This window comes from Notamacropus eugenii, chromosome 2 (assembly GCF_028372415.1).
Source record: "Notamacropus eugenii isolate mMacEug1 chromosome 2, mMacEug1.pri_v2, whole genome shotgun sequence".
In the NCBI taxonomy this organism is placed as follows: domain Eukaryota; kingdom Metazoa; phylum Chordata; class Mammalia; order Diprotodontia; family Macropodidae; genus Notamacropus; species Notamacropus eugenii.
In genome coordinates, this window is record NC_092873.1 from 43471572 (window position 1) to 43497241 (window position 25670).

Sequence of the window (25670 nt, forward strand, 5' to 3'; positions counted from 1 at the left end):
GCTTCTGGGGACCATAAAAAAGGATAATTACAGCTATTCTCTCTGTTTTGAGTTTTAATAACACATGGAAAAAAGGCTTTTATGTTTCTTGGAGGCCAAGGCAATGTGAAGGTGAGTTTCAAAAGAAATATCCCTTTCATTAGGATATTTGGAAATTCTTTTTTTTTTTTTTTTTGTAGGTAACCAGTAAAAATATTTGCGTCTTCCTAGTTGCTACCTACACGGATGGCCAACCACCAGACAGTGCAGAGTGGTTCTGCAAATGGTTACAGGAAGCATCAAATGACTTTAGATTTGGCAAGACTTATCTGAAGGGCATGAGATATGCAGTGTTTGGATTAGGAAACTCAGTCTATGAGAGCAACTTTAACAAGGTGAGGGGCTGCTTTTATCCTCTTGGCTGGTGTGGATGGGGCTGTTCCTCCACCCTGGGGCCTCCCAGCAGGATTGTGCCCTAGAGATGGAAGCTCAATAGAGTTATTCCTTTGACTGCGGAGGTGCAGAGGGTGACCCTTCAGGCTGTACTAGACAGTCCTTGTGAGTGGCTGTGGCGCAAGACAATTCGGTTTCTGGTGGTATGATTCAGAGAAGTGGCTCTTCAGTAATTGACACAGCTTATTTTGGGGCCAGTTTCAAAGCCTTATTAGCTTGGTGTTGTGTTCATCCTTTGCTGCCGAAGAAGACCATGCCATCAGAGAAATGATGACATGACTTGCACTTGACTTTGTTTTGAGTGAAGGAGGGCTGTGCAGTTCACCAGCCTCACTTCTCCTCCAGAGCCATCTGAATCCAGGGACCAGATATTCATCAGGATGACTGGAGATGGCCCAGGATGCAGTGGGAGACCTTGGCTTCTTTAGACCAAGGTCTATTCAATTACTCACTTAGGGTGAGGTAACACCCATTCCATGAATAGTCTTGTTTGAGAAATAGTTAGGGGATGGCCCCTTTAACGAGGCAAAGGAAAATACATCAGGCTTGGTGCAGGATCTGCTGGGGTTTGGCATGGCCTCCTCCTTCATGCCTTTGTAATAAAGGGATGAACAAATGAACACATGGGTCCTGTCTGATAGGGTATAGCTCATTCTGCACCTGTAGCTCCTCACTCTCTGTTGAGAGGAGAGAGGGACAGTCTCACCACTGACTTGCTGGGTCAGACTTGATCTTTGTCCTCCTTGACTATCCACTCTTCCTCAGCCCCTGTGTCCCGTCAGTTGCCAGTCTGTTCCACTCCCTCACCTTCTCTCTGATGACTACACAGGCACCGAGTTTGGGCCCCATTGGCCCCTTTGAGGAGCTGCCTCATGGTTGTCTCTGCACTTGGCCTTTTGGAAGCCCTGGCTCCCTTCCCAGTTCTGCCAAGTTACTATTTCCTTCAGAGACCTTGCCTGATGCCCTCACATTCCCACAGCACTGTATATCTTCTCTATATCCTGGATTTACTTATCTATGAACATGTTAATAGAACGGGAGCCCACTGAGGTCTGGGATTGTCTGACTTTTGTGTCTGTAAGTGCTTGGCACAAGGTTGGCATTTAGTACATGCTGGTTGACTGATTGATGGAGTTTCTTTTAGAGGTAAAGAAGCAGCTTCCACTGTCCCATAGGGGCTCATTTCATGGTTCTCCCCACATAATTGGAATCTCTGTTGTCAGGGGCTCCTGTAATCTACCTCAATAGAGATCTGGAAAACTTTGGAGCCACATTTTCAGATAAAGGTCCCTTCAACCTGAGCAGCTTTGGCCAGTATGACAGCCCCTTCCTATTAGTCATCGATGGCTCCAGGTCATGGCTTTCTCTCTAGTCTGGAAACAGTCTGGCTTCCTCTGTGCTGCCCTTGGAAGCTCTGGCTCAGAGTGTAGGCCCAGTTATGGATTCACCCCAACGGCCAGATGGGGATGGGGGGAACCCAAACCTCCCTCATGGCCTGCTGGCCTCACACTTTATTACTTCCCCTCTCTGTAAGCCTCCCCAGTCAGGGTAGATGCTTGGCCCCATCCCCTTCCCTAGGTCTTGGCACAGGGCAAGGTCTTTTTAGATCTGCCCTTTGCCTGTCCTTGGGGCCCCAGCCACTCCTGAGGGGGTCAGCTTGGGAAACTTGAAGCACTTTGGGGGCTGTTTGAGTTCATTTACTCTCATCCTTTTCCTATGTGGGAAAGCAAGGGTATGAGTTCCTTAGATAGGGCCAGATGGTGTACCTGACAGCTGCTCCTGAGGCCTCACGGAATCTTCTCTAACTCCTTTAACCCCAATTCCTTTGGGGCTTGTTTCACTTCCTTTGTGTGTTTCTTTTCATGGAGCTAGAGCTATTTGTCCTTGGCCTGAAATTGTCTTAGAGATGTTTGTGAGACATCAGCTGCAGGGGTGTACGGTTCAGGAGTCCTGGCACATCTGCTGAGTTTGTGTTTTACCAAATTGATTATTGGCCCATAAACTTGCCACTTCGAAATTCAATCTTTTCTATTTAATTTTTCTGCCTCAGCCTTGATTTAGACCCAGGACCATGTCCCAACATGACTGCTGTCCCTTGTTTCTTGCAGGTCGGCAAAAACATCGATAGATGGTTGTGGATGCTCAGTGCCAGGCGGGTCATGACCTGTGGGGAGGGCGACTGCAACGTGGTGAGGAGCAGGCACGGGAGCCTGGAAGCTGACTTTGCAGCTTGGCAGGCCCGCTTCCTTTCCCGGCTGCGGGACCTGAGCTTCAGTGAGAAGGCCTGCCGCAAGCACCGCCGGGGCAGCTGTGAAAAAGGCGAATGCAGACCCAAGAAGGAGGAGGGCAAGGGTGTGGGGCTGGCAGGGCCCCGGCAGGTGGCCCCTAAGGTAGAGTGATCCCTGTGCCCACCTCTTCCTCCCTCCCTCCTTCCCTCCTTCCTTCCTTCCTTCCTCCCTCTCTCCTTCCTTCCTTCCTTTCTTCCTTCCTTCCTCCCTCTCTCCTTCCTCTCTTTCTTCTTCCTTCCTGCTCTCCTTCCTACCTTCTTTCCCTCATTCTGCCTTCCCTCCTGCCTTTCCTTCTTTCTTCCCTCCCTCTCCTCCCCTTTTCTCCTTCCATCTTCTCTCCTTCCCTCCTTCCTTCCTTCCTTCCTTCCTTCCTTCCTTCCTTCCTCCCTCTCTCCTTCCTTCCTTCCTTCCTTCCTCCCTCTCTCCTTCCTTCCTTCCTTCCTCTCTTCCTTCCTTCCTCCCTCCCTCCTTCCCTCCTTCCTTCCTTCCTTCCTTTCTTCCTTCCTTCTTCCCTCCCTCCTTCCCTCCTTCCTTCCTTCCTCCCTCTCTCCTTCCTTCCTTCCTCCCTTTCTCCTTCCTCTCTTCCTTCTTCCTTCCTACTCTCCTTCCTACCTGCTTTCCCTCATTCTGCCTTCCCTCCTGCCTTTCCTTCTTTCTTCCCTCCCTCTCCTCCCCTTTTCTCCTTCCATCTTCTCTCCTTCTTCCTTCCTTCCCTCCTTCCTTCCTTCCCTCCTCCCTCTCTCCTTCCTTCCTTCCTCCCTTTCTCCTTCCTCTCTTCCTTCTTCCTTCCTGCTCTCCTTCCTACCTGCTTTCCCTCATTCTGCTTTCCCTCCTGCCTTTCCTTCTTTCTTCCCTCCCTCTCCTCCCCTTTTCTCCTTCCATCTTCCTTCTTTCCCTCCTTCCTTCTTCCGTACCTCCTTTTCACCTTCTCTCTCCTCCCTCTCTTTCTCCCTTCCTCCCTCCTCTCTTCTTTCTTCCTTCCTCCTGCTCTTCCCTGCCTCTCGCCTCCTCCAGATTGGCCTCAGACATCTGTTTTCTCTCATGCCCCTGGAGGATGCCTGAGCAGCCCCCTCTGCCCCACTCCCTGGTCTAGGATGGTCTGTCTCTGTTCTGCCCACTAGAAGCAGGTGCTTTTTCCATGACTTACTAATAACAGCAATAATAAAGATAAAGACAACAGTGATAACACTAGCCCATCAGGCCCCTAGAGCACTTCTGGAAGGTCTTTCCCAATGTGGTTTCATTTGCTCTCAGAGCCCCAGAGGGGTATCTTCTTTGCCACCTGCCTCCGGCCCTCTGCTCTGGCATGCTCTCCTTCCTTGCCTCCTTGCTCCCAAGCTTGAGCACCATGATGTGCATGGTCTCTTACTGCATTCTCCCACCTGCTGAGCTAGTTCATCACCGTCCTGGAAGCTTTTCCATGGGGCTGCTCCGAGGGTCTCTAAACTGCCATAGGACGCAGACTTCTGGAAAGCTTGAAGGAGCCTGTCCTGCTTTTAGCTACACACTAGGGGGAAAGGGGCTGCTGGTTCCTTCTGTGTCTTTACAGGGGAAGACTGGACTTAGGAGGATGGTGCTAGTATCTAAATGCATGGATGAATAAAAAGCATTTATTAAGTGCTTACTGTGTGCGCTGTGCTGAGTGCCAGGAATACTGATACAGGCCAAAGGAAAGACAGACCTTAACCTCCAGGAGCTTATATTCTAACAGGGAAGACCCCCACCTCGCCTGGGGAGAGGCTCGGTGGGCAGTTGGTTGGTGCCTTTTTCTGGGCAATGAGGATGTCTGTAGATTATGGTTGCCCGGGCTGGCAGTGGGAGGCAGCCAGCATATGGGCAGAGGCACAACATTTCTTCCCTCACCAACTGAAGCAGAGAATTTGCAATTAAACAATTAAGCAATCTGCACTGAGACCCTGAGGGTGTGGCCAAGGTTCCTCCCAGTCTTTCTGAACTTGCTTAGCTCTTGTGTCTGTGAGAGAGCTCTGGAACTGGAGCTGGGATGGGGGGTGGGGAGGAGGCAGGGGTCCCAGGTTCAAGTTTAACTCTGCTATTTAGCTACTTGTACAACTTTGGGCAAATGACTCTCTTGTCTCGGCCTCAGCTTCTTCATCTATAAAAGCAGTTACTGGATTTTAACGGTCTTTGTCGCACTGACACTCGAGGATATTAGATTAACTCTTCTGGTGTCACTCTAGATTGGGCAGGGACCTCTGAGGCCCTCGTCCAACCACCTCATTTTATAGAAGAGGAAACTAGGAAAGCTTCTGCTCCAGGCAGAAATGGAGGCTGAAAGTTCCTGGCCTGGAACAGCATCTTGGTCTTGGGAGAGGGAGGCTGCCTGTCTAGTCAGCTAGAAGCTCCAAAGTCTCCTCCTTTGTCCCAGCCCTCCATCCTGGCTGGGCGCTGGGCTCTTCTGGTTCTGCTAGCAGAGGGCTTAATAAGGAAGACAAGGTGAAGTTGGCTTGTTTTTTGTGGTGAATCTGAGCCTTCTGGGTGTGACAAAGCTCCCAAATTCCTCCTTGCCTTGCCAATAGAGTGGCCTCTTCCCTTTGGCCCCTCCCATCCTTGCTTTGCCTGCCAAGAGGCATAGGGATGTGTGGGCTTCCTACCCTAAAGGGGAGAATGCTCCTTGTGTACCTTTTTTGGTGTAGGATGCTCTATGCCAGAGAGTCCCCTTGGTTTCAGTCAGGCCCAAGGGTTCCTCCCTGTCCTCCGCCTCTGCCCATTCCTGCCATCAACAAGTTCCCTCCAGAGATCCCCAGGTGGCTGCTTTGGACCATTGGGTGTGGATAGCTTATCGTGAAAAGGGCACTAGATTTGGATTGGAGAACCTGGGTTCAAATCCTACATTTGTCACTATCTCTGTAATGTTATGTAAACCACTGTGAACCTCTCTGGGCCTCACTTTCCTTAGATGTAAAGTGAAAAAGTTGTGCTAAATGGCCTCTGAAGTCTGTTACAATTCTAAATCTGTGATCCTGTGACCTCCCTGGATCTCAGTTTCCTCATCTGTAAAATGTGAGGTGTGGGAGAAAGGGCTGAGCTCCACGTTTGTGTGATTCAGACTTGTAATCCCCATTGTGGCCCAGGGTTGAGTTGTTCCTGTCATCTCTCAGTGGGCCTGGGAAGGTGAGCATTTGGACTCTGAGCCTGTGTTGTTTTTTCTAGATGAGATAGTAGGAACTAAGATGGCCCCATAACTCTGGGCCCTCAGTGAACCATTCTAACAGATCCAGAAGGACACCTTTTAAAAAACACTGAAGAACTGTTTTTGCACATATTTGTTGTACAGAAGGAAGAACAGTTTGAAACCACCAGTGAGGAGGAGTCAGGTGCTGAAGAAGGCCAGGGCCACAGCTCGGTGGTGGACGTGGAGGATCTGGGCAAGATGGCGGACAGCATGAAGAAGGCGAAGGTACTGGCCCGATGGCCCAGGGGCTCTGGGTGCTGGCTCTCGTCTGGGAGCCTCCTTCCTGGGGTTCAGACCTGGCTGGATCACTATCTACTGGGGTCCTCCTGGGGGCTCTCACACCTCTGTCCTCATCATGTGGAGTTTCTGGGTTCTGGGAAAATAGGCCAATAGGAAGTTTGCCTATAAGTTTTGTCCCTGCCAGCTGTAAAGTGGGTAGGTATTGGGTAGGGTCCTTGCCTTAGAATCAGGAAGACCTGAGTTTGAATTCTGCCTCATTCCCTTATTGCTGTGTGACCTGGGGTAAGTCACTTTAACATTTCTGTGTCTCAGTTTCCTCATCTGTAAAATGGGGATAATAATAGTCCTGCTGAGAATAGTGAAGACCAGGGGAGATAAACCATGGAAAGCACTTTGTAAACCTTGAAGCACTATAGGAAGGTAACCCCCCTTTTAGTCCTGTAGCTGCCCTCAGTGTCCTCAGGAACAAGCCCTGTGGGTGGCCATGAGTGGGGGGCAGGGAGATAATGGGCCTTTGGCAGGTATCCCTTCTGGAGCAGCCTCTGTTTATTGGGAAGTGGACATGCTTCATTCTCGAGATCAGGAGAGAAGTCCACCTTTGTTTGATCATGCACCCCATCAATAAAACATTTTGAAGCGCTCTTGCCCACTTTCTATCCATTGAGTTAGGGTCGTTCAATATATTGTACAAAAGTATCATGTACCTGGTAGAGGGGAAGGGCTGTACCCGTGCCTTAATAAGCATAGGGTTCCCTGTGAGAAAACTCTGCTTTGTCCTGGAGAGTCACTGTGAGCACTGAGCAGTGACTGCCCCCACATCACATGACCTTGAACCCAGGACTCCTTTGTGATGAGGCCAGTTTTCTGTGCTCTGTGATGTGATGTTATAAAACCATGGTATTAGCACACAAACAGAAAATCATGAAATAAAGATAAAGGAAACTATTTTAATAATAATGGTTGGTGATAGTTAGCCTTTGTGTATCACCTGAAGACTTATGAAGCTCTTTACAAACATGATCTCATTTTTATCCTCACAACAGTTCTGGGAGGTAGGTGCTTTTATTAGTCCCATTTTTCAGGTGAGGAAATTGAGACAGGCAGTGGTGAATTGACTTGCCCAGGGTCACACAGCTGATAAATGTCTTTAAAATATTTTATTTTATTTTACTTATTAATGGTATGACCCCCTTTTTTTCTTGCCACTAAAATGATTAATAACAACACTTGTTATTGAGAGCGATGTAATTAGATCTGCTTTATTGTTTTGGACAGTCTTGGTTACCCTGTGTATTAGAGCAGCTGAAGCTCAGTTTTCTCTGGTCCTTGCAAACTCCCAAAGAGAAGCAGTCCGCAGTGGAAGTGCCATTTGTTAACTGTGCCCTTCAGTAGGTGATGATTCTCATGTTTCCTTCTCATCCAGCCATTATGCAGAAGCTTTTGTGGAGATCTGGTTGGTAAATTCCCATCTTTTCTTATGCCAGGCACTTGTTCTCACAATTTCAAGTGCTGCATGTTTATATTTTTAACCAATGATTCAGAGCTCCTTGGAAAGCTGACTTAGGAAGATTTCTGGATAGTTTAGAAGATTCTGTTTCCAAGTGTAAAGGCATGTCTGTATACCAAGAGTTTTTAGAAGTAACACATTGTTTTCAGCAAGAAAACATGATGGTGGAGGGTGCTCCATTGTGGTTTCCCAGTGCTCACCCATCTCGTAAGCTTTTCTCAAAAAGCGGTTACTTTCTTCCTCACTCTTGAATCCTCACTTCTGCACAGAAGGGCTGGATCACACGTGGCTATGTTTTTGACTGTCTGATGGCCCCTCCATCCCAGGTGAGGTTGATCCTCGAGGGGCTCGTCCTAAGCCCAGGCTCATGTTTCTTTTAAACACTGAGGAGGCCATGAGGAAGGCAGCGCACCCTCACGAGCCTTCTTGTCACATCTCCTTCAGCCTCCTGGCTTACTGAGTGTTAATGTGACCTTGTTTTCATGCTCCCAGTAGTTCTGTGGTCTTCGGCAAGAGCCTTCTTTGTCTTCTTGGCCATTTTGTGGGGATTCATTTAGTTAAAGCTAAACGTGTAAGTCCATAAAATCAGGTACGTGGCACACTGAAAGGGAAGTGATGGGAAAGGGTGCCCTGCCAGTCCTGGGCCCGCAAGACTCCCGCTATTCTGCAGGATGCCTCGGGAAACGTACATGGAATGTCACTGATGTCCTGTAGAGGGAGGGCACCAGCAGCGTGCAGCCTCTGTATCAGTGCTCTTCTTTTAGATTGAGAAGATACAAAGAGAGGGGCTAATATCTTCTTCCTGTACCCCTATGGATCTCCTGTGCATCTGACATTGGAAACCATCTTTAGAGGCTTTCGAGCTGGGGTGGGGAACCTGCAGCCTCGAGGCCACATGGAGCCCTCTAGGTCCTGACTCTGAACTTCACAGAACAAATCCCTTTCATAAAAGGATTTGTTCTGTAAAACTTGGACTCCATCAAAAGGCCTCCCCTGAGGCCCTAGAAGGCAACACATGGCCTCGAGGCTGCAGGTTCCTCACCCCTGCTTTAGAGCATCTGGCTCTTGTGAGGAAAGACGCCGTGAAGCTGTGAAGCTGTGAACTTGGGATGCCAAGACAATGAGTCCATGGTGCTTTTTTTAAAGCTGTGTTATCTTTTATTAAAGAATGACCAGATGTCTGAGGCAGCTAAGTGGCAAGTACATACAGAAGTGGACTGAAGTTGGGAGGACTTGAGTTCCAATCTAGCCCCAGACACTCACTAGCTGTGTGATCCTGTGGAAGTCACTTAACCTCTGTGTGCCTCAGTTTCTTCAGCTGTAAAATGAGGGTAATAATAGTATTTACCTCTCAGGTTTATTGCGAGGATCAAATGAGGTAACATGTGGAAAGTGCTTTTTAAGAGTTTCCTCAAGTGATATGTAAAAGCTGTTCTAGAACAGTTTTATAGGAAAAACAAACCTGTGCTCATTAAACCTTACGTTGTATTTCAGACTCTTATGATCTATTTATATATTACACATTTTTGGTTTTCACATCCTGTTTGTTTCCACATATATGTGTGTGTGTGTGTGTGTATTTTTATATCCCTTTTCTCTCTCTTATCCAAAGAACTGTCATTTCTAACAAAGAATAATGAAGAACCAAAAAAAAACCCTAACCCATTTCAGCAAAACCAGCTTAAGAACATGAAGTGCTTAGAGAAAAGCTCCAAGCCTTTCTGACAAGAACTGCTGGAGAAATGAGTTTTGGCAAGACTGAGGATGGGCAGAAATACAGGTTTGGCTGGCATTTTACACCACTTACTACAATTAGGTCAGATGAATAGGTGATCTGAATAGTAAAGCTCACAGCATCAAAAATAGTTGGAAGATAACCAGATCAAGTATCTTTCATTGCTGTGGAGAGAGGGACAGAGGCAGACACAAAAGAGAAAGTGATTTCAGTTAGATTAGATGGAAAAGCCTTTGTACTACCCAAATCTATGCAAGTAGGTTAAGGAGGGAAGTGGTTAGTTGGGGAAAGAAGAACCTTTTTAGTAAATCTGCAAAATGTTAGTGTGGTCTAGAAGGGCACAGGTCTCAGAATCAGGAAGACCTGAGTTAAAAACCTGCCTCAATCACTTACTAGCTGTATGACCATAAGCAAGTCACTTCATCTCTATTTGCCTCAGTTTCCTCATCTGTAAAACTGGGGGAGTTAGACTTATCTGACTTCAAGGTCTCTTTCAGCTCTAAATCAACTCTCTCATGGTAAGAGTCTTCTATCCAAGATAGGTAGGGAACTTACAAAGACCCCAAACCATTCTATGATAGATAGGTCACCAAAGGAGATGAACTGTTTTCAAAAATTGTAAACAATTAACCACATGAAAGAGTGCTCCAAATTGTTATTAATAAGAGAAAAGCAAATAAAAACAACCCTGGCATTTCACCTCACACCTAGCAAATTTGCAGATTTCAAAAGATGGAAATAGTCATGTTCGAGAGGATATGCAAAGACAGGTATACTATCACATAGGTGGTGAGCTGAAAGAAATCTGGAATTATGCTAAAGAGTGACTAAGATGACTGTACTGTTTGATCTTCCCATCTGCTTGATTGTTAGCCACATACCCCAAGAAAGTCAAACACAGAAGCAGAGGCCAAAATGCACCAGGAAATTTGCAGCAGCATTTTGTTTTTCCTGTAGTTTGGGGGATGGCTAAATAAGCTGTGCCTATGAATGCAATTGGATGCTTTTGCCCTGTCAGAAATGACTAATGAAGACTGCAGGGATGAAGGGGAAGACTTCCATTGACTAAGCCAAAGCTGAGTAAGTAGAGCCAGGAAAACAGTGTACCCAGTCTCTTCTGCAGTGTAACATCAATCAGATCTGAAGAACACAATTCTAATGACCTGAGAAGGCGCCTCCCTCCCTTCTTGGCCCAGGTGGGGGCCTATGGAGGTGGCACATGGCATACACCACTGTGTAACATTGTTATGGTCAGCGGCCACATCGCTTATGTTCTGCATTTTTCGTGGAAGTGTCTGTGATGGGTTATCTCCCACATGGCCCCTACGCTGTCCATACATGGACATACATACGTATGTGTTGGCATGACCTCTGAACACGGGCACATTTTCAGAGCTGATGGGGCACGAGCCTTGCTTCGCCTGACTGCCTTCTATGAGGGTGAAGGGCACCTTGGCGGCTGTGGTCTCTTCTTGGTCCATATTCCCTTGAAGGAATTGCTGGGCTTTGCTGCCTGTTGCCTTGAGCCTTAGAATACTTTGGGGGTTCCCAGGGGGGACAGAGTGTCAGGCCTGAGTTCAAATCCAGCCTCAGCCATTCCCTAGCTGTGTGACTCTGGGCCAGTCATTTCTCTGCTGCCTGACTCAGTTTCCTCATCTGTAAGATAGGGGTAGTAACAGCATTGCCCTCCCAGAGTTGTTTTGAAGGTCCTATGAGAGAATGCAGGGAGTTACTTAAGATCTCTGTTATTAGTAGCATGAGTATGACTGGGGTGCCACTGAGACCTTTCCTCACTGATCTCGGGCTGCCAGGGGAGCCTCCCTCCTGCCTGTGCAGTGAAGCTTTGGGAGAACAGAGTGAGTGAAAGTGGCCTGGTCACCACCAGAGGGCAGCACAAACCGCACATTCCCACTCCTGGTCCCGGTGCAGGATGAACTTTGCAGAGAACTGCCTTCAGTGTGCAGCCGGGGCCAGAGCTGGACAGGTCTCGGTCCAGGCGGGAGGCTGACAGCAGGCCGCTGTCAGAACGGAGGACAGCTCACCCTCGGTTTTTTCACAGTATTTTAATAGAATTGTCCGTAGGATCATGGAGTTAGAGCTGGACAGGACCTTCTCATTTTACAGATGAGGAAACTGAGGCTGGAGGCCCTTGTGCCTTTGGTCACCATGTCTCTCAGGCGGTGCAGCCTCTTTACTTCACTCCTTTCACTGCCTTTGTTTCTCCTTTTGAATGGTTTTGTTAAGAACAAGTTTAATTAAACAAAGTAAGGAAACATTGATGAGTTCTGACCAGCATTGATGAAGGAGCAGGCACTGTGTTGGTGTGTTCTGCATGTGCCAGGCCTGTGCTAAAGACGGAAGGACGTAAATGGAGCTTACAGCCTGTATGCAGCTAAGGCTGTGTAAGATACACTCGATGACTGGGGAGGGAGCAAGGGGAGAAACACTGAATAATCAGAAGTCTACCGCTGAGCCAAGTCTTGAGGAAGATGAGGATTCTGGGTGGACTGAGTGGAGAGGATGCCAAGGGAAGAGATGTGAAGGGAGGCTGCCTGGTGTCTGCTCACACTGAGTTGTTGGCTGGGCAGTGTTGGAGGGCCCTGGCTCCTGCTCTCAGGATGCTTCTTGTCTCCTGCTAACATCTGGAACTGTTTTTCCCCTACATCTCAAGGCCAGGTTTCCATCTCTAGGCAGCTCTGTAGGGGTGTCAGGTGCCTTGGAAGGAGGATTTTTGGTCCCCTAGGTCCTGTGCAGGAGTGACTCTCTGTCCTGATGTTGCTTTCATAGGCTTCGCTTCATTAGAGCCCCAGTAGTCCTCGAGGAGGACAGCTGGTGTTACCTCACCCCCCTGGATTCTTTGGGGGGATGGTTTGTAGATAGCAGACCTGTGATTATATTGCCATGAGAGCTCCCTGGTAGGAAAGTCTCTCTCCCAGCACAGATTGGCATCTGCCCTTAAGCCCAAAGTCTGAGAGTCACCTGGGGCACTGAAGGCTCAATGATGTCTGGTGCCACCCAGCCTGTACTGAATGTGTCAGAGACAAGGCTGGAGCCTGGATCTTTCTGGTCTGGAGGCCTCTGGTCCCTCTGCTTGTGCCTTGTGTCTCTCATGTTCTGATGCCTTCCCAGCTTCTCACCGTTTTCAAGGATGCCCATGCTGCCCCTGGGGTGGTTTTAGGGGAGTGTTTCCCATATGGCAACTTTGCTCTGGGTGGGCTAGGGACACACGGGTGCAGCGTAGGCACTGCTCTGGTTGCCTGTGCTTCCAGCTTCCAAATCCTATGTGCAGGACACTAAGAAGGGGAAAGGAATACGTGGTGGTGTCATGTTGTTGTGATCAGAAGACACTGCATCATTAAATCAATCCCAGAAGTCAGCTGGGATCTGGATTGCCTGTCATTGTCAGGGGGCATTGTGGCTGGTCAGCAGTAAATACCTCCCTGACGCCCCATAGGATACTCTCCACCCAGCAGACAAATAGCTTACCACTATGATTGGTTATGGAAATAAATGGCAAATATTTGATGGGAGTTCTCCAGGGAAACATTTGTTTGTAGCCGTTTGAACTACAAAATGAACCCTCGAGTGTGGCCAATTTCTGAAATAAAAATACTTAGAATTACAGTGGGATGGATTTGTGACTGATTCTCTGCTTACGAAGATGGGTTTTTGTCTGTGTCTCTGAGTGCTTAGCTCATTCCACAGATGGATGGTACCATCCTCACACCTTGAGTCACAGACTCCTTTCATTGAAACTGAGTATTCCATATCACAGCTGCTGGGGTGAGGCTGGTAATGGGGGTCAGAGGCAGCCCGAACTTTTCTTTTTCAAGAGAAATCCTGTTTTCACTTCTGCCACGTGATGCTTAAAAAAGTTTTTATTGATGCTTTCTGTGTCTTATATCATCGTTGTATCCTGTGGACCCTTTCCCTCCACCAAGGGCGGCTGGAAGCGCCTTCTCGTATCTCTTCATTGAAGTCCCCACTTGATCTTTAAACTTGCGATGTTGCCTTTTGATTTTTTGTTGTCTTTTCCATTTTCATTGTTGTACTCACTGTGTGCATTGTTTTCTTGGCTCTGCTGACTGCATTCTGCATTAGTTCTTATAGATCTAGCTTTGTTATTATTTCTTAAAACACACTAATATTCCATTATATTCACGTGTCACAGTTTGCTTAGCCATTTCCCAGCTGATGGGTATCTTCTTTTTTGTTTTTTTCACTTGTTTCTAATTCTTAGCTATCACAAAAAAGTGCTTTATAAATATTTTGGAGCAGATGGGACCTTTTTCCTTCTTGATGGATTCCTTGGGGCATAAGCCCAGTAATGGAGTCCCTGGTCCAAAGAGGATGGACATTTTTGTCACTTTATTTGTATAATTCCAAATTGCTTTCCAAAATGGTTGTAGCATTTCACAGCTCCATCAACAGTCAGTGTGCTTATCTTCCCATAGCCTAACGTTGACTCTTGCCATTTTTTGTCATTTTTGCCAGTTTGCAGGGTGTGTGGTGAAGCCTTTTCTTCTCCTCAGTGATTTGGGATATTTTTTTTATATAGTTGTGAATGCTTTGTAGCTCTCCTTTTGAGAAGCGTTTGTTCATATCCTTGGATCATTTATCTATTGGGGAATGGCTGTTTGTTTTATACATATGTATGTGTACGGATGTCTTGGATACTAAACTCTTAGCAGAGAAACTTGATACAAAGATTTTTTTTCCCACTTGGCCAGACCCCCTTCTTATCCTAGAAGCATTCATGCTATCTGACAAACTTTTCAAGTTTTATCTTTTGTAATTCTTATTTGGTTCAGAATACATCTCTTACCCTTGTGACAGGATAAAATCTGTTTCTCTCCTAATTTTTTTGAAGTATGATGTTTAACATCAAGGTCTCATCCCCATTTAGCACATATTGTGGAGTGTGGTGGAAGGTGTTGGTCTAAGCCCAGTTTCTTCCAGACTGTGTTTCAGTTTTCCCAGCAGTTTTTATCAGGTAAGGAGTTTTTCCTTAGGAAACTTAGGTTTTCTACTTTTTCAAACACTGGGTTATTGAGTTCTCTTGTTTCTGATTCTCCCATGTCTAGCCTGTTCCGTTGCTCTCTCTGTTGTTTAACCAGGACCAGATGGCTCTGAGGTCTGCTGCTTTATAATATAGTTTGAGGCCTGGAAAAGTCCTCAACTTCTTTTCTTCCTTCCCCTTGACAGTCTAGATCTTTTGTTTTTCCAAATGAATTTTGTTCATGTCTTGAACTGACTAATGGGATGTGAACACAAAGCCTAGTATTTTTTTTTAAGCTTTATTGGTCACATAGGTGATTTAAAATTTCTCAAATGACAAGAGCAGCTTTGTAAATAATACAGTAGGATATTCATTTATATTCATTCATCATATTCAAAGTGTAATAACTTTTTGTGTGTATTGAATACCATAAATTTAGCAAAAGAAAAATCGATCCATGAATGGCCTCTCATCTTGGCTATCAATGTTTTCTTAATTGAGTAGTATAATTAATAACACAATAATATAGGTGGTACAGTGGATAGGGCACTAGACCTGGAGTCAGGAAGACCAAGCTAGCTTTGTGACCCTGGGCAAGTCACTTAACCTCTGTTTGCCCCAGTTTCTTTAACTATAAAGTGAGAATAAACGATAGTACTCAACTCCCGGGGTTGGTGTGAGACTCAGATAAGATGATATTTGTAAAGTGCTTTCTGTGGTGCCTGTCCCATAGTAAGCACTAGCTTATTATAATATAATCAGTACTTGTTCATAAAACATCTTGGATCTGTATAATAATAACTTTTTGCTTCTCAGGGCACCTTCAGAGTGGTTCACTTGATCCATACAGCAGATGTTTGATGTAGGAAGGGCTAGTTTGATGATCTCCATTTAGAGATAAAGAAATAGGTGTAGGTGCAGGAAATTGACCCAAGTCTCATGACTGGCGGATGTTTGATCCGTTCAGACGTGGCCTTCCACTGCTAGGTCCCTGCTGGTTTTACTTTATCCACTCACCCTTTGTAAAATTCTGGCTTTATTCCCACTTGGAGTTGAACCTGGGCTGAAAACTGGGACTCTACCTAGAAGGTGGGAATAGATGAGGGGCTTGGTCAGTGGCGCCTCAAGGTGGCAAGTGTTCATTGATGCCAGGACCCATGTGGATCTTGTTGGTGTTTAGCAACATCAGCTAGGAAGCAGACAGGAGGAGTTTGGCTTGGGGCCCAGTGGACATCCTGAGTTTGCTTCTCCTCCCTGATGTCCGTAGAGTCCTCTCTGTTTTGATCTCTGTAATGCTGACACATCAGCGTGTTTTGGAAACACATTGATTGTGCTGCACACTTACCTAACGGGTATATTTCATTCATTACTTGTTCGTCTTCCTTCTCAATCTCTCTACCTGCCCCACCTTCCCTGGCCAATTTGGCAAATAATTACCCAGCTGCCTTTATCATAAGAATTTAGGACAAGGATAGACATCTTAAAGGGCAGCTAAGTGGTGCAGCGGTTAGACCAGCCAGGCCTGAGTTCAAATATGGCATCAGATACTTTCTCATTGTTTGAACTCGGGAAAGTCATTTAACCTGTTTGCCTCAGTTTTCTCATTTGTAAATGAGTTGGATAAAAAAATGGCAAACCACTTTAGCATATTTGCCAGGAAAGCCCCAAATGGGGTTGCTGCGGAGAGTTAGACACGACTGAAACAATTGAATAACAGCTAGATGCGGGAAGGCACTTGTTCCAGTTTTGGCCCGCCCCTTCACTAACTCTTTGTGATTGTGGGTGGGGCCCTTAGTTTTTCTCAGCCTCAGTTTTCTCACCTGTAAAGTGAAGGGGTTGGACCAGACTGGCCCTCAGTTATCCCCATCTGTGGTACTATGAGGAGGATCAGTGCGCGAGAGTCCACAGGCCTGGCTTCCCCTCCTATCTCTGGCCCTTACTGACTGGGGCAGTGACTTCCTGAAACCTGAGTCTCACACATTTTCTCATCTGTAAAATGATGGTAAAAGTGCTGAGAGCACCTGCCTCACCTGCTTGTCTGGAGGCCCCAGTGAGATAGTGTCTCTGAAGCACTGTGCAGCCCCCACCCCTGCTCATACTCTGCAGAGTTGTCCTTGGATGTGTGGAGTACAGGCATGATTGCCCCCATTTGACAGACAAAGAAACTGAGGCTGGGAGAGGGCCAAGGAGGCTCAGGAAAGGGCTGGGCTGGCATGGGAGCTCAGGCTGGCTGACTCTGGGTCCAGGCTTCTTTTCCTTCCACTCTGTGACTTCCTTGAAATAGGAAACCCCTTAGTATCCAGGGCATTTTCTTAATGTGTAACCTAAGTCTTCCTAACAATTTAAGTCTAATTGTCCTCCAGGGAGATGAAATATTAAACAGGAATTACCCTTTGCTCTTAACCTTCTCTGCTCTGTACTAAATAATTGCAACACCGCATTTTTGCCCCTTTTTGATCCTGTTGCTCCGTCCTTTAGGGGTTTTTATTTATTTTTGCCTTGTTTGGACATTTCTGATTTACTCGCATCCTTTGGTGAGATGCTTAGCCAGATAATTCACTTTGATGGAGAGCTCCTCTTGGAAATGATTGATCTTGGGCAGATTTTGACCTTCCCTTTCCCCTTGGCCCTGGATTCAGACACACTGTGGTGCTCTTTTCTGTCCTCCAGAGTTATTCGCTGGACACATTCATATGGTACCAAGTGCACCTATTTTTAGCCCTAAGGCCATGACTATTAATCAGAGATGTGCCATCTTTGAACACGGAGCTTTTCTCACAGCTGGGAGACAGTGATAAACTTGAAATACTGATTTGCCAAGGACTGATTCTGGAGAATTTCATTGCTTCTTTAACCTTTAAGACCGTATTTATAAAGCTATTCATGAATAAGAGCAGTAATCGTCATCTCTAATTTTCTCTTGGGAATTTGTGAATAAGTAATTAAGGGCATGTGCATGCATTGTATTTAAAGAGGGTCTTTCACCTGCTCTGACACCAAATTCAATTCAAGAAACATTTATTGCAATGATTATATTGCTTTTGGTTATTAAGTACCAAGCTCATGTTGGTGGATTAGAAATGGAGTTTCAAGGTCCTTCATTGCCCATCCAATCCCTAGGATTTTTAGAAAGTCTTGCTTGGCCCAAAGGACTCCAGTCACTTCTGAACACATTAACAAACCTTGGCATGCTTAAAAAAAGCAGAGTCGTAAACATAGGAGTCCTTTTCACAACTGATTAGTGAGTTTCCCACTAGCTTCTGAACTGACCAGTGCAATAAAATCTTTAGTATTGTAATTGAATTGTAATTGAAAGACAGGCGATGTGAAGTTCCATTTTGGCTACTAGATCAGAATATGTCTGTGCCGAAAGGCCTTTTTTGTCTTCTTAGTGTGGCCAAAGTGCTGTCCTTGAAGCCAGAAAGACCTTGGTTGGAATTCTGCCTTAGTCATCAACTAGTCGTATGACTCTGGGCAAGTCAGTTTAACTCTCTGACCGTCTCTAAAATGGTGATGATAATACCAGCAGTTACCTTACAGTGCTGTTGTGAGGATCCAGAGGTGATGCACCATCTGTCCGTTGCTGATGACCTTATAGTTGCTACTAAAACGTTGCCCCGGCATCGCGGGAGCCAAGGGCAATAGCGCTGGCTTAATAATTTTTGTTGGGTGTTGCCATTTTGTGTCCCCAAAGTTGGCACCAATCGTGGGAGCCAACCACAGTGCAGTCAAGAGTGTCAGTTCATCATCGACTGCCCTTTTTTTGGCCAATCACATGGGCCTAGATGAGGTCCTCTCTGGAGGCTGTTCTGTTGCATTAGGGAATTTGAACACCTCTTCTTGCAGTTATTCACAATTTGTATCTTTAGCCTCAGAAATCATCTGTTCTCATTCTCTGACCATCTCTCCTTTGGGAAATGTATGTGGGTAATTCTTATAGGTTTGTATTATAGGACCTTAAGAACTGAGAGGGGAAAGGGATTTTAGAGATCTGCCTCCCCTCCTTTTATTTTACAGGTGAGGAAACTTGAGGTCTAAAGAGGTGAGGTGATTTGCTCACGATCACACAGTTATTAAGTCGCATCAGGCAGGGCTGGAACAAGGGCCTGTGACTTCCCATGGAAGGCTCGTGACTGGGGCCATTCAGTCATGGCTCCTTGGGAGATGCTAGAGGTAGGCCCTTTGCTGATAAATTTACTATAATTATTTCTCCCCAGTATGCTTCTTTCCCTCTTATTTTTGGGCTGTTGCTTTTTGTTACAGTTTCATTTTTTCTTTACGTAATCAAACTCATTGCTTTTGTCCAGTAATTTCTTCCATTTGTTTGATTAATAAAGATGTTCTACCTTTCCATAGTTGGCTGAAGTACATTATTCTTCCTTCCAGGTTTAAAAAATGTTTTTGTTTTTTAGCCTTGAGAACATCAATCTGATTAGAGTTTATTGTTGTATAGTATATTATCTGAGGAATAGGCCTAAAAATCTTTTTTCATCATGCTGTTATTGTTTTCCCAAAAGATGTTATTTAATAATGATTCTCCTCCCCAGTATTTTTGAGACATGAGTTTATCAACCTTTTACATTCACTGGATTCTGTTTCTGGGTTCTGTAGTTTGTTTCATTGATCTGTTTCTCTGTTTCTTCCCCCCAGTACCAGACAGTTAAAAAAAAATCATTATTGCTTCATAGAATACATTTGGGTACGTGGGATGGCAAATTCCCCTTAACCCGGTCTTTGTCAGAACTCTCATTTTCGGTTTGAATTTTATTATGACTTTTATCTAATTCTGTGAAATAGCTTATTGGTATTTTGATTGGTATCGTGTCAGATGCATTGAATTTGATTGCCAAGAAGGCAAAGAGTCTGAGCACAATTAAGTGTTAATGTGAACCTTGAGAATCAGCCCAGTATGATTTGCAGATCCTGGCATTTATATAATACCAGTGAGGAATCTGATATCAACTGTGGGAGGACTAGCGGCCAGATTAATGAGTGAACCCTTGGGTACCTGTGGCCCTGCTAATTGTCAGCATAAACCCTGCCTGCAGCCTTATTAGAAGGGCAGGAAGAGAGTGGGTTGAACTTGGGTCTTCGAAGGGCATTAGAAGATTGATGAACTTCAGACACACTTAGGAAATTCATTGTACTTGAAAAATGGGAAAGCTCTTTAGTTTACTTAGAGGCAGCTAAGATAATAAAGGTGGACCCTCAACACCCAGTGTACAGTAGGCATCTGATAAATGTGGCTGGAATTAATTTGAATTTAATCATTACAAAGTGTGAGGTGTGAGCATAAACATGGACCAGTGAATTCCTTTTCCTTCTTCCTTCCTTTGCTTGTCACCTGTTGACTCAGGACGTTGGTCTTTCAGATGTGGGAAGGGAGAGGCCAGCTGATATCAGTGCACAAGAAGGGCAACCCAGGGCTGATTTGGAATTGGATCTGTGAAAATTGGGACCAGGCAGATATTAATTTATTTTTACTTCAAAATATTAAAAATTGTAGCATTACCAGCATCATTTTGTTTTGACCTTCCCCTGAGGGATGTAGCAACACTGTTCTTGGAATTGGAAGACCTGAGTTCAAATCCTCCATCAGACAGTGCCTAGCTGGGGAGTGCTGAGCAAGTCACTCACTCTGTCTCAGTGTCCTCATCTGTAAAGTGAGGATGTTATTGGACTTGTGCCGCAGTGAAGATGGGACGATCAGATGCTATGGCATCTGTGGACACCAGTCTTGGCCTGTTGCTCTCCAAAGCATGGTCTTTTTTCTTGAAGCAGAATATTCTGGGACGTACAGAAATATTTTCCTCTTTTCCTGCAAAGGGAGGACCTAGGGCTTTTGAGAGGCAGGCAGTGTGTTGTTGTGGTGAGAGCCCCAGCTTGGAGTCAGATCTCAGACTGTGTGATCCTGGGCAAGTCATTTAACTACCCAGAGCCTCAGTTTCCTCATCTGTAAAATAATAGCACCTACCTTCCAAACTTGTGGTGGGAATCTAATGAGATGCTGTTTGTAAAGGGCTTAACTCAGTGCCTGGCACATTATTCCCTCCCCTCTGCCTCCTCTCCGCCATTGTGAGGATTAAATGCAGGGGTTTATGTAAAGTTCTTTGTAAATCTTAAAGAGCTATAGAAATATTAGCAATTATTATTTTTAAAAGCCCTTTCCTGCCTGGCCTCAGCCTGTCTAGAAAGGCTGGAAAGCCATATTGCATAGAATTCCCTTTTACGCCCTGTGGGGTTCAGCCCCACTGGGCCTCTTAAGGTTTCTTACACACAGAGCTCCATTGCTGTCTCTAGGCTTTTGTCCAGCTTGTTTCTGGAGCAGCTGACGATGACACAGAGGCTTTGAGCCCAGTGACCTGAAGGATGGTGGACGTTTGGAGTAGAAAATGTAATGGAATATGTTTTGGAGTTTGAAATGCCTGTGAGACATCCACATGGATTTGTCCAGCAGGAAGTTGTGGGACCTTTGATGTAGGCTTAGAGATCAGGGAGAGCTTAGGGAAAGAGAATATGCATTTATATAGTACCTACTGCGTACCAGGCACTATGCTTAGCACTTCATAATTATTTTATTGTTGGATGCTCACAACAACCGTGGGAGGTAGGTCCTGTTATTACCGCCATTTTACAGATGAGGTAATTGAGGTGAAACAGCTTTCCCACAGTTACATGGCTATGAAGTGTTGGAGGTGGGATTTGAACTCAGGTCTTCCTGACTCCAGGCCTGCTGGTTTTATAGATTTGGGAGTTCTCTGTGTATAGGTGATGGTGATTTCATGGGAACAGTCATATGAGATCACCAAGGGAGAGAGTGTTAAGAGAGAATACACAGAAATAGAGGGTTTTTTTTTCATATAATATAGTCAAGCCCTTCCAGTGACCCCAGTGCTTCTTTCAGGAGAAACAGAAAGGAATTCCCTCCTTGCCCCCCCCCTCCACTTAATAGTATTTTATTTCTTCCTATTACATGTAAAAATAGTTTTTAACATTCCCTTTTTAAAGATTTTGTGAAAATGGTATGCCTCAGTCTGCATTTAGACTCCATCAGTTCTTTCTCTGGATATGGATTGCGTTTTCCACTTGGAGTCTTTTGGAATTGTCTTAGATCATTGTATCGCTGAGAAGAGCTCGATCTGTCAAAGTTGATCATAGCTCAGTGTTGCTGTTACTGTGCACAATGTTTTCCTGGTTCTGCTCACTTCACTCAGCATGAGTTCATTCAGGTCTTTCCAGGTTTTTCTGAAGTCCGCCTGTTCATCATTTTTTATAGAACAGTACTCTTCTGTCACATTCTTCTACCACAACTTGTTTGGCCATTCCTCAGTTGATGGATATCTGCTCAGTTTTCAGTTTTTTGCCACCAGAAAAGAGCTGTTATAAATATTTTTGTGTATGTGGGCTATTTTCTCTTTTTTATGATCTCTTTGGGTTATAGACCTAGCAGTAGTATATGCATACTGAAGGGTATGCATAGCCCTTTGGGCATAGTTCCAAATTACTCTCCGGAATGGTTGGATCAGTTCACAACTCTACCAACAATGTATTAGTGTTCCAATTTTACCACATCTTCTCCATCATTTGTCATTTTCCTTTTTTGTCATATTAGCTAATCTTATAGGTGTGAGGTGGTACCTCAGAGTTGTTTTAATTTGCATTTCTCTAATCAATAGTGATTTAGAGCATTTTTTCATATGACTATAGATAGCTTTAATTTCTTCATCTGAAAACTGCATCTTCTTTTCCATTGACCATTTTTCAATTGGGAAATGACTTGTATTCCTATTCATTTGACTCAGTTCTCTATATATGTGAGAAGTGAGACCTTTATCAGAAACACTGGTTGTAAAATTTGTTTCCCAGCTCAGAAAGAGGAATTTTAGATGACAATTCCTATGGATTGGGGGATTTTAGCAAGAGATTTGGGAAAACACTCCTCAGGCCTCCAGGATGGAGGACCACAGACCACAGGGGCTGGGATGATTTTTCCCATGATTCCACTGGCATATGCGTGGGGGCCAATGAGCTTCAGATGAGAAAACTGCCACTACTCTTGTAGATGGGCTCCTGTTGAGTTACCCAGAGAGTAACTTGGAGGATTGAGAGGCCACATCACACAGCCAGTATGTGCAGTCAGGCAAAACCTCTTTGTGCATTGGCTGTGGCCCCAGATGTATGTCTCATTCTGTACCCTGAGACTATTATTTCTCTGGAGGAGTTGGGTAGTGGGCTTTTTTGTGGACCCCCTGGAATTGTGGCTGCCTCCAGCCTGGCCCCGTATCCCCAGGGAGGCTTCCTTGTGTCCAGTGAGAGACAGCACAATCGAATACTTAATTAGAAATCCTCAGAGGTTTCATATGACCTTAGGGCTTTGGCCCAAACTCTTCACTTTATATGGGAACAAAGTTGGGATCAGAGAGTGACTTGTCCAAGGAAACTCCACCCACTCATTGCACAGAGTTCTTTAAGTCTTTCATAGTAGTTTGTCTTTAAAATATTATTGTTATTGTTTAAGTTGTCCTGGTTCTGCTCCCTTCGTTCTGCATCAGTTCATACAAATCTTTTCAGGATTCTCTGAAACCATCCCTTTCCTCGTTTCTTGGCACAGGAGTACTCTAGTACATTCATATACCATAATTTGCTTAGCCATTCCCCAGTTGATGAAGGTCCACTCAGTTTCCAGTTATTTGCCTGCTACACTTTTGTACATTGGGCCTTTCCTACTTTCTTTGGGGTACAGGCTTAGTCACTTGCTCACTGGGTCACAGGCTGTGGCCAGTCTAGGGCCTTTTGGGGCATTGCTCCAAATTGCTTTCCAGAAAGACTGGACTGCCCCCCCCCCCCCCCGCTCCAATATAACCATGACACCAATTTTTCCTGAGGCCGTGATCAGAAGTTTACCTGCATGGTGATGTGCTGTGTGCGCTCTGGATTCACTGTGATGTCTAATCTGGAAAACAAATGGATGGTTTTGTAGCTCCATTCCTAGTTTTGTTTTTTAACTGCTCTCTGCTAGGATCAGAACTATATCCCTTTCTCTGCTCCTTGGTGGAGAATGACTTAATATCTTAACTGATTTATGTTTCCTCACAGCTGCCAAACAGCTTGCACTGTGTTGTAGAAAGTTGCTTTAAGTCCACAGATGATATAGAGAAAGAGACCAAGTTTTGTTGTTGTTCAGTCATGTCCAGCTCTTCATAACCCTGAATTTGGGATTTTATTGGTAGAGATCCTGGAGTGCTTTGCCATTTTCTTCTCCAGCTCATTTTATAGATGAGGAAACTGAGGCAAACAGGGTGAAATGACTTGCCCAGGGTTACTCATCTAGTAAGTGTCTGAGGTCAGATTTGAACTCAGGAAGATGAATCTTCTTGGTTCCAATCCCTTTGTCCTATCAACTGCACCACCTAGCTGCTAAGAGAGGCCCAGAGACTTGCCCTGATGTCATAGTTAGTAGTTTTCCCAGTTCTTGTCTCCAGCCTGGTCCTGTTTCCCCAGGAAGGCTTCCTTATATCCAGTGAGAGATAGCACAATAGAATGCTTAGTTAGAAAATCTCAGAGGTTTCATATGACCTTAGAGCTTTGGCCCAAACTCTTCACTTTATATGGGAACAAAGTCGGGATCAAAGAGTGACTTGTCTAAGGTTACTCCACCAACCAATGGCAGAACCAGGCTTGGAGCGCCAGTCTTCACCCTTCAGCCTAGCCCTCTGGCTGCTGTGTGGAAAGATGAGGAAAGGGAATTCAAGGGCTAAAGACAGCACCAATTTTCTCGAAGATATTTTCAGTACCAATAAGATTTAGAGCCTAGAACAAAGGGGATGATTGTCTCATTGGATTCTATACTGGCCACGCCACACCTGGAGTATTGTCTAATGTTCTGTCTAGCTTACTAAGTTTTTTTTTTCTAAAAAATTAAATTTAATTTCTTCAATTAAGAAGCATTTATTTTCTCTCCCTTCCACTCTGGGAAAAACAAAAATAAGTCTTGTAACCAATCTGCACAATCAAACAAAACAAATTCCTTGATATTGAGAGAGCATATGCAGAAGGAGATAATCTCGGTGGTTGAAAGGACTCCAAACTATCTCAAGATTGGTCAAAGGATCTGGGAAGGAAGTGTCTTAGGAAGGCCTAATTGGCATTTTCACAGAGTAGGGTTGCTCTCCTTCAGAGGAAGATAGAGTTATTATTCTGTTGGTTTCAAAGGATAGACTGAGATTCAGATTCAGCAGACATTTACCAGAGGTACTTATTATGAGCACAGTAGGGTGGTAGGAACTGGTCCAGTGGGCAGATGTTAGATGGGGAGGCAGATCATGGTTGGAGCTGTCCAGCAGTAGGACGGCCTGCCTTGTGAGTCAGTGAGTTCTCTGCTCCTAGAAGGGCCTCTCTCCAGGTGCTGTAGCCCATGACTTAACTTTTAAAAAAAAATTTGTCATGGGAGAATTGTGAAGCCTGTGAAACTCTTCTTAGAATAATGTTTGTGAAACATTTGCATAAAATAAAACACATAGGATCATTAAGGAAACCAGTTAGGTTGAAATATAGCTATCAAAATGAAAAATAAACAAGTCCACAGATGCCAGGTTAAGAAACCCTTTTGTAGAGGTTGCTCCTTGTAGAGGTTTTCTCGAGTTGATTACTTCCAAAGGCTCTCTGAACATTTCCAGACCATAAGAGGTGGCAAAGAAGGATGAATGTCACAGCAAGTCTTAGCCAGGCTGTAGCAAGCTCCCCATGGCTGGTGGCTTCTCAAGAAACAAGTGAGGAGACCTGTATTTTCCAATTTTCTGATTCCCTGATGACAGGCTTTTAATTACTTTCTGTCTTGGCTAAGTGAGTGGTGGATTCCCATGCGCACCACAGCAGGACTGGGTGCTCAGATTCAAATGGCTGACAGGTAGGAGTCAAGAAAACTGTCTGTCTTTCAAATTACTCCGGGAGGTATCTGGAAAGTGATTGTCCTCTTACCATTTTGGGAATGACCTCAAGTCAGAAACCAGAGGCAGAGATTCTTTCACCGAGGAGATGCATTTAGCCTTATCCTGCTGAGAGTTTCCAGGAAACCTTGGGGGTGGGGGGTGGGGGCATCTAGACTGGTAATTTCATTGATGTAAGGAATTGACTTCCTCCACCAAAGTGAGTCAGTCCTAGCTTTGATCTTAGTGAGAGGCTCAAGGTACTGATATTGTCCACTGATTATGTGTCCAGTGAACAGGGGCATAGCAGGTGGACTTTCCATTGATGAGCTCCCTTGCTCTGGGACCATC

General features: G+C 45.2%; 1 protein-coding gene across 2 annotated transcripts in view; it reads left to right on the forward strand.

The window, feature by feature from the left end:
• Positions 1 to 25670, forward strand: part of TYW1B (tRNA-yW synthesizing protein 1 homolog B) — a 247718-nt gene that overhangs the window by 11448 nt on the left and 210600 nt on the right. For both annotated transcript variants that reach the window (XM_072640105.1, XM_072640106.1), the window contains exons 5-7: positions 180 to 374; positions 2541 to 2822; positions 6016 to 6138. In XM_072640105.1, coding sequence (XP_072496206.1) covers positions 180 to 374; positions 2541 to 2822; positions 6016 to 6138 — 600 coding nt within the window. The remainder of the gene's footprint in view (positions 1 to 179; positions 375 to 2540; positions 2823 to 6015; positions 6139 to 25670) is intronic.